The sequence below is a fragment of the Lichenostomus cassidix genome, chromosome Z, assembly GCF_008360975.1.
Source record: "Lichenostomus cassidix isolate B80296 chromosome Z, HeHo_3.0, whole genome shotgun sequence".
Taxonomy (NCBI): Eukaryota; Metazoa; Chordata; class Aves; order Passeriformes; family Meliphagidae; genus Lichenostomus; species Lichenostomus cassidix.
In genome coordinates this window covers 22,746,441-22,755,503 of record NC_139511.1, presented here as the reverse complement: position 1 = coordinate 22,755,503, position 9,063 = coordinate 22,746,441, and the positions used below count along the sequence as shown (strand labels likewise).

General features: G+C 47.8%; 1 protein-coding gene across 1 annotated transcript in view; it reads left to right on the top strand.

Moving 5' to 3' along the window:
- LOC146424513 (uncharacterized) overlaps positions 1–9,063 on the top strand; it is a 32,143-nt gene that overhangs the window by 15,811 nt on the left and 7,269 nt on the right. The window contains exons 9-13 of the mRNA XM_085043440.1: positions 2,606–2,749; positions 3,524–3,633; positions 4,473–4,590; positions 5,405–5,504; positions 5,937–5,951. Of these exons, the coding sequence (XP_084899566.1) occupies positions 2,606–2,749; positions 3,524–3,633; positions 4,473–4,590; positions 5,405–5,504; positions 5,937–5,951 (487 nt within the window). The remainder of the gene's footprint in view (positions 1–2,605; positions 2,750–3,523; positions 3,634–4,472; positions 4,591–5,404; positions 5,505–5,936; positions 5,952–9,063) is intronic.

The following is a 9,063-nucleotide window of genomic DNA, read 5'->3' as shown; positions in this document are numbered from 1 at the left end:
AGACCCCTGACATGTCAGCTGTCATTGGAGAGCAGCCCTTGGAGATAAAATACTTCAGAGAAATTGATTGGCGCTGGCGCTGGTTTCATATTGGCATTCTTTTTGACCATTAATTCATTACTATTACTTCTACAGTGTGTTTTGAGAAGATTTCTACCTTTTTGGTTAGCCTCACCTCCTTTTAGAGATCATCAGGTGAAACCACTACTAAGACATGAAGAGTCCTTTCAGTACTCATCAAAAGTAAAATATGCATAGTTTTAGAACAACCCCTAAAAAGTCAGAGCGGGGGAGGTGTTTTCAAAGTGCACCAGAAGAAGGAAAAAAAGGATAATTTTTTTACAATCACTGTTTGATATTTTAGTTGTATGCTTAGGAAGAAGTATCAAAGAGACACATCTATGTGGCATGGTCAGATAAAACTGCCCTGCAGGCAATTCTCAGGAGCAAGCCTGCAGCCCCTGTGCTGCATATTCCTTCGATACCAGGCACTTTGTCATGGCTAATGCCCAGCCAGTAAATACTCCTGGGATACTAAGCATCAGCCTCAATCCCTGCCCAGATCATACTCGAGGAAAGCACACCAAGGCCTTGGTGATTCTGCAACCAGCTGAGTTGCTTCTTGCACGCAATAGCTGCCGGTGCAGTGTTGTCAGAGAATAACCAGTCAGGCCAGAAAAGAGCCAGGTTTACTCTGTCTGCCATCAGTTGTTGGGACAAAGAGTGAATTGATCCACTCCTCCACGGGTCTGAACTCAAAGACAATCAAGTTCTGGCTTGAGTGGGGTCAAGAGCTTGTAATGGGACTCGGTCTGGCTACGGCTTCTTCACAGTGGTTGTCAGTGCCCGTTCGTGGGTTTTCCCAACCTTTTTGTCACACCTGCTCTGCCACTGATGGATGGTGTGACTGCAGAGGCTGGAGCCTTCCTTAGCTGTGAGATTTCACCTGCCACCCCATTGCTGCAGCTTCACCTGGACTTGTGAAAGGATCAGCATCTCATTTGGGCAGCTGTCTGTGTCACGGCAACACCTGAGCAGCAGCGCTGTCCTTGTTACCTGTCTCGGCTGTGCCGATTTCAGCAGATGGGACATGTGGGCATTCTTCGAGGGGTCGAGTCCAATGCCAGTGACTGCTGCGCCTCAGGCTGAAGGCAAGCAGTGTAGCTCTTCCACTGGGGCACGGGCAAGGTCGTCTTCAGAACTTAGCCTGCTCATAAATGAGGAGGGTCCTAATTCTTACAGCCCCATCATTCTTGGTCATAGCATGGGCTGCTGGTCTCTGAAAGTGTAAAGGCGCTCTATAGACAAACTGCTGACAGGTGGAGAAATCCCCTCCTCGTCTGGAACTCACTTTGCAATATTCTTTCTTTTCTGCAAAAAGCAGCTGTTTATTAAAATCCATCCCAGATCCCAAGGTGCATTTAGTCTTTGGAAGTATTTGGAAACCTTTGGTTGAATGTCACAAGAGAGTGTTTATTCCCAAGGAAATGGAGGGTCATGGTTTTCAGCTCTCCTTCACGTCTGTAGATGACCATCACTTGCCTTGGTTCCTGCTCTTTTCTGATCTCTGTCTGCTCTGATGGCTTCTCCATGGCCTTAGTTTCCCCTCAAGGTAACCCTTCAAAGGAGTGTGGCAAATCAGGCTCTGTGCAGGCCATGTGTGCTACAGAGCTGCCTGTCTTGCTGGGGCTGCTGTTGTTGCTGTTCTTGTTGCTGTTATTGTTATCCGAATGACCAGAAATTGCTCAGACTCCCAGAGAGACGAGCTGAGTTTCACATCTCCTGGGAGTCTGTATCTCTGTTTTGAAGTTTGCATCTTGCATTTTGTTTCTTTCAGGGAGTGTTGTGAGCAAGGGAGATCCAAAGAAGAAGTACACTGGATGGCTCCATATTGGCAGGGGGTGAGTGCAGCCACGCTTACTTCTGCAGAGCCATGGGCCAGGTATTTTGCTGGTGGAACATCAAGTGGGAAGTCAGGCAAGCCGCAAGCATCTTCAGACACTGCCTTTAGGTTGCTCCTGTCTCAGTACTGATCACGAGGCATCGTCAAAGACAACTCGATGCTGACAATGTCCTGCCTCCCTCGAGGAGCAGGACCTGGAAGCCCTCCTGTCCCTCCAGTGTGTGGCACCCGTTTGCTTATTTTCTTAGGAGACGTGGGTTTTGTGCGATTCAAAGTAATTTAGCCACTCCAATGAAGGAAAAAAATTGCGAGAGCAGATTCCCACCTGATAGCTGTCAGATAACAGCTCTCAGTAACACTTCTTTCCAATACTGTGCTGAAAACAATACTCAGTGGTCAGGACAATAAGGAAGGCCGTGTGATGTTGCCTAAGTTTGGCAGATAGAGTCAAAAGAGATTGATTGAGAAGGCCAAGCAGGACTGTGTGTTTCATTGCCTGGAAAGACACGACACACGCACAGACACCAAAAGGAAAAGGCGAGAAAAACTCCCAAATACGTAACGTCGTGTGTACATTTGAGATTGGAAGCAGCCCTGTTTCTTCCTGCTGGAATCAACTTTTCTCTTGGACACGCTGCATGGCAGAGGGCTCCTGGCCTGCTGTGCTATTGGCTGAAGAGCAGATGAACCCCAGTGTTTTAGAGACATTCCAGGGCAGCAGAGAGCTCCTGCCTGGGCTGTCTTTCGCTCCTCAGCATTGAACAAGTCCTCTGTTCTCACTGCTGCTCTGTTTCTAGGGCTTTTGGAAAAGTGTATAAGGCCTTCGATGCTGCCACAGGACAAGCGGTAAGTGCCAACAGCCCACGCAGATTTTGCAGCTCTTGAGTGCTTTCCCGTCTGGTGTGATCTGTGGCCGGAGCTTTGAGCCACCGGTCATAGCTGCAAAGGCAGCTAGAGGCAGCTGCAAAACAATGCAACTCAATCGTCCTAGTAGCTCCTTAGCCACCTGCAGTGCTGCGCTCAGGAACTGCTCTTAGAGGGAGGTCTACGAGGCGTCTGAAAGCCCTAAGCCCTGCCTATAACCTGGGGTGTATGCGTAGTATGCCACAGACAGGATTAGTCATTTTTAAACCCAGAAAATAATTACAAGTCTAAACCGTGCTGAAGAATGTTCTTCATTGTTGTAAAACCCAAACTGAAGAAGTTAGGAGGTGCTAGAACTGTATTATTTGGGGTTTTTTGAGTCACCTTGGAGTTCTTTGGACAGCAATTTTCTCTGTAACGGATGTGTGTGTTTACGTTGGCGTGCAGTCAAGAATGGCAGCAGTTTCTGAAATGCTGGTCAAAGCCCCTAGAAATGCTAATGTATTTTCTGCACTTTTGACATATTTTCACAGCAGCAAAATTGATTTTGGCTTGCAAAGTGTGTGTAATTGATAATAACAGTGATAAACAAAGGCCATTGGAGAAGTCTGTGTGTGCAGAGAGGGTTGTTGGCGCTTTGTGGTTGATAGTTTAGTGTCCCTTTTTACCGAGGTGACAAGGCATCCTGGCCCAGGAGCAAGTGGAGAAAAAGGCTCTTGTAATGTCTCTTACTAATGGCTTCCAATGTCATTGTAGGTGGCCATAAAGGAAATTGATCTCAAGGACCAGAGATGCAGGGATGTGTTAAAAGAAATCCTGGTCATGAAGAAATGGAAGAACCGCAATATGGTTACCTACCTAGACAGGTAAGCAGTTCTGGTACTATTCTTCAAATGTTCATTTACATGCTTTCAAGACAAAGGTTTAAAAGCTGTTTACTCACAGGCAGAAAGTAGGTTGTTCTATTAATATCAATCCACTCCTGTATGATGCATGGGAGGAGATTGCATTTTGTCTGCTTTAATGGTTCCTGCAATAGATAGTTTGAAGATTGTTCTCAGAAACCTGGCTCTCTTCGGAAGCCAGCAGCCTGTATGTTCACTCACTGCATGTTGTTTTGTGGGTTTGGGACTTGATATTCTCTGAGCATTGGAGGAGAAGTGCTGAGAAAGCATAGTGGAAATTATTTCCCTTCCACTGTTCCAACTATTTCCATTGACTCGGCTGCCAAAAGACTAGGCTGGGAGACACATAATTTGCCAGGTTTGAAATTGGTTTTCCTCTTTTTGACTATTTTATGCAAGGTTTTCCAAAGGGTGTCCCCAGTGCTGCACACCTTCCTGCCCTGGATAAGAGGTGTGAAAACTGTTTCCTTGTTCCTGGAGTTAACGGTGGAATTTGTGTTTAAAGGCAATGAGGCAGCTGCTGGCATGTGTCTGGTTCCAGATTGACCTTTGCTGTCACAAAACTGCCTTTTTCCCCTGCTTGCCACCTAAGCTGTCTCGTTTTCTACCCATGTGCCTTCCTCATTTAGATGGCACGGACTGCAAGCACTGGCTAGCCTAGGCAGAATGTCTCTTTGTTGGATTCCGTCTTCATTTACAAGTGCCCTGGGAACAAAACTACTACTCAACCGTAGTCTCTTTTTCCATATGGCAATTTAGCTATGCACATTCAGCTCCACGCTGTTGCTTCCCTCTTCCAGCTTCTTTGTCCGTGAGAATCTTTGGCTGGTGTTGGAGTACATGGATGCAGGCTCTTTAGCTGAGGTGGTCAGCAGGATAAGGATGCCTGTAGGACCCACAGCAACTGTCCTCCGGGAGGTAAGGGATCCTGCTTGTGCTTCGGATGGCTTGGCCAGGCTTGTCCTTTGAGACAGGTGCTAAGAACAGGAGCGATTCCATGTTCAGGGCTTTCTTTCTGTGTTGCTCTTATGCTTCAGGGAAGAAAGAGCATCTGGAGTGAAGTGCCTGCCAGTGTCCCTGCCCTTACTATAGTCTATTCTTCATTCTTATCTACCATTGTTGTGCTCTCTGTCTCTTTTTTGTTTTTCACTTCTCCACTTTGCCTCTCTAAGCCTTTGCTCAGAACATTTCAGCATCGCATTCTTTGCCTGGAAGCACAAAGGTGCTGTTCAAACCAGCTGCAAAGCCAAACAGAGACTCATCTCTCACAGTTCCCAGCTTCAAAGGATGGCTTGGCACCCAAGCCGTGGTGCTTGCTGCTGAAAGCTGACAAATGAGTTACTTCCAAGTCTGCTGTCGAAGCAGCCATATAATCCTTGTCCTTCAGTCTCCCACCCGACAGTGATCCACTTGCTACTGAAGGCAGGGACCTTTTGGCAAACCGTTGTTTGTCCTCTGGATGGGGAGAGCACATCCGCTGCAGCAGCAGTCATTTGACTGGCTTTGCAGGGGACAGTCACGAGCAAAGACTGATGCTTCCCCCTCAACAGCTAATATGCCTTCACTTTGAAAAAGACTGCTCTCCTGGTGTTGCCGCAGCAAGCTCTTCCTCTTGCCAAAAGCACTCACCGATCGTGTGAGATCTGCAGATCTTCAGGAGCAGTTTCCTTTTGTGTGTGATGAAATCAGATCAGGCTAACTTTTGGCCTCCTATTCCTTTTTCCTTTCTCAGTGCCTGAAAGGACTGGCTTTCCTTCATGCCAACTACGTGATCCACAGAGACATCAAAAGTGAGAACATTCTTCTGGGCCGGAATGGATCTGTCAAGTTGGGTGGGTATTCTCGGTCAGGCGCAGCACTCCGGGGAGGCGGTGTGGGGCTGCTTTTGAGCGGCTGCCAGGTGCCCAGCAGTGGTGCTCGTGAGAGTGCACGGACCGCACACTCGTGCAAGCTGAGGGCACAGCTGCAAGGTGCTTATACCTCCTCTAGAGAGGAAGAAGGTATCAAGAGTACCTTAGGTTTGCGTGTGCTCCTTCCAGAGGGAGGGAGTTACAGCGCAAACCTTCAGGTGAATGAGGACAAGCCACGGTGGGAAATGTGTGGGTTTTCTTCAGAAGAAAATTCCTGATTTCTTTGGCTGCAGCCCTGAGGAAAGAGAGCACAGCCGCTTTTCCAGCTAGAATCAGTACTGCATTCTGAGACTTAGAGTGAGGAACTCTTTTCCTTGGTTTCCTACCTGAAGCAGCATTTGTTTTTCTCCTCAGCTGATTTTGGCGTCTGTCCTAGGTTGCAATATAGATGTAGTTAAGTATTCTATTACCACCAGCTGTGGGCCATTAGCTGCTCTCACCTGCTAATGACCCACTCCAGATGACAGGCAATGGGCCATCCGTTAGCTATTTTCAGCTGCTAACGACCCACCCAGGATGACAGGCAATGAGCCATCAGGGACCCACCGTGTGACTCATGAACTTATCTCATCCCATTGTGGGATGCTCTGCCCAGGAGAGAGAAACCAGGTGTTCCCACCTGGATATAACCTAGCCTTGGAACTGCCTGAGCTAGCCCTGTCTACTGGGTTCCAAGAGGACAAGAGCCACCACTAGATCTTCAGCTAGAAACTAAACCTTCACAGGATCACCGCTTCAACTGGACTACTTCAGTTAGACTGCTACTACCACCCTAACAGAGTGTTAGGTTGTATCTGACTTTGTCAGTGTTTTTCCTTGTATTATTTCACTTATTTTTAATTTTAATCTTAACTTGTGATCTCCCACTGGTTTGTTTTCAAACCGATACATATTTTGGCGCCCAACATGGGGCACGACCTGGGAAAACTCAGAAATCCTATCACCATGATGCTCAGCTTATCTATATGGGTGCTTTATCTCGCTCTCTATATCTTTCCTCAAATGGGAAACTATCTGCCGGTCGTATTGCTCTTGTTACGATCAGGGCATGGCATGAAAATTGCTCTATTGGTTTATTATGCCTATTGCATAGTAACCTGTGAAGCAGTGAACACCATTCGTTATATATACTCGACCTTGTCTGCCTAGCCTAACCTAAACTGCTCCGTCTGAGACCTCCTCAGCAATCGCACCCACCCTCTGGGGCTAGGAAGAGAGAGCGGTTTCTTCCAGCATTTCAGGCCGGGCACAGCCGTCTTTGACAATATTGAGTTCTCTCTGGATGCTAAAGATGGCATAATCTTCCTGTTAGTTCTGTTTTCTTTTTTCTCTGCGACCAGCACCGTGTACCTCATGCTGAAAAACAGAACAATACTTTGTCTTCTTGAGGAAGAGAAACGAAGCAAATCAGCAGGCAAGAGGAAAAGAACCAAAAGAGCAGTTGACGTCTCAACACAGACCATCACCAAATCAGAACAGTTGAAGCCGGTAGCAGTTGCCCCCGTCCAAAAAAAGAAATCAAAGAACAAATCAGTCCGCATAGCGACTGACGAGGATGCGGCAAGACCATCTCACCCAGCAGAAGAGACAGAGCCGGAGATCATCACTCGCTCTCTATCCCTGGGGGAGCTGCGTGACCTACGGAGGGAATTCACCCGGCAAGCAAATGAGTCCATCTTAACCTGGCTGCTCCGCATCTGGGATGCCGCCGCTAATGACACCATTCTGGACAGAAGTGAGGCCAAGCAACTGAGATCCCTGTCCCAGGATGTGGTTATTGACCAGGGGATTGGGAAAACCCAAGAAACTCTCAGCCTCTGGCGGCGATTGCTGGCGAGTGTACGGGACAGATACCTCTGCAAAGAAGACCTCCAGATGCACCAAAAAAAATGGAACACAATAGAACAAGGTATCCGATGCCTAAGAGAATTGGCCGTGCTAGAAATCATTTTCTCAAACAACGAGAAATTCCCCAAGAACCCAGATAATGTCCAGTGCACTTCACAAATGTGGCTAAGATTCGCACGGCTCAGACCAGAGATATACTCTCGTTACCTGGCAACACTGCAGTGGAGGCAAGGCGAAGACCAGGTGGGCGTGTTAACAAACAAACTGAGAATTTATGAGGACACTGTCACCGCTCCACTACGCACTCAAGTCTCATCAGTGGAAACAAACCTGGCCGAGCAAGTCCGGAGCTTGATTGAAGAGAGCCTCCAGAAACTAAGGAAAGAGTTCAAAAAAGGATTTTTCCATGTCACACCGAAACCAACCCGAGTCTCTGCCATCAAGAGCAGACGTCCCCCAGCCAGGGAAAGAAGACAAACTCCACGACGTGACCTCTGGTTTTTCCTTCAGGAGCATGGGGAAAACATGAGAAAGTGAGATAGAAAACCCACCTCCTCCTTAGCAGCCCGGGTACGTGAATTGAAAACAAAAACATCCACTTCAGAAGGCTCATCTAGGTACAACACTGCCCCAGTCTCTTGTAGACAGAACCCCCGACAGAATGGAAAAGATAATATGACTGATCCTCTTGAAAGAACCTCAAGAACACATTTACGGGAGAAGAGCACCACGCACCAAAAACAGGATTAGAGGAACCCTGCCTCTAGCCAAGTAGAAGAAAGAGATAACCGGATCTATTGAACTGTTTAGATCCGATAGCCTGGCACATCTGACCCACAAAGATACACGGCTTTGGTTAATACCGGCGCTCAGTGCACCCTGATGCCATCCAGGTATGTGGGGACCGAATCCATTTCTATTTCTGGGGTGACAGGAGGATCCCAGCAGCTGACTGTACTAGAAGCTGAAGTGAGTTTAACTGGGAACGAGTGGCAGAAACACCCCATTGTGACTAGTCCAGACGCCCCATGCATCCTCGGCATAGACTATCTCAGGAGTGGATATTTCAAAGACCCAAAGGGACATCGCTGGGCTTTTAAGATAGCAGCCGTAGAGACGGAAGACATAAGACAACTGAATACCCTGCCTGGTCTCTCAGATAACCCGTCTGCTGTAGGACTACTGAGAATTGAAGAACAGCAAGTACCAATTGCTACAGCAACAGTGCACCGCCGGCAATACCGCACTGACAGAGACTCTGTGGCCCCCATCCATAAGATGATTCGAGAACTGGAGAGCCAAGGGGTGGTCAGCAAGGCTCACTCACCCTTTAACAGCCCTATATAGCCGGTGCGTAAGTCCAGTGAAGAATGGAGACTGACAGTGGATTACCGTAGCCTGAATGAAGTCACACCACCACTGAGTGCTGCTGTATGGGACATGTTAAAACTTCAGTACGAGCTAAAATCCAAGGCAGCAAAGTAGTATGCGACCATCGACATTGCCAATGCCTTTTTCTCCATTCCTCTGGCAGCAGAGTGCAAGCCTCAGTTTGCTTTCACCTGTAGAGGTGTGCAGTACACATAGAACCGACTGCCCCAGGAGTAGAAGCACAGTCCCACCATCTGCCATA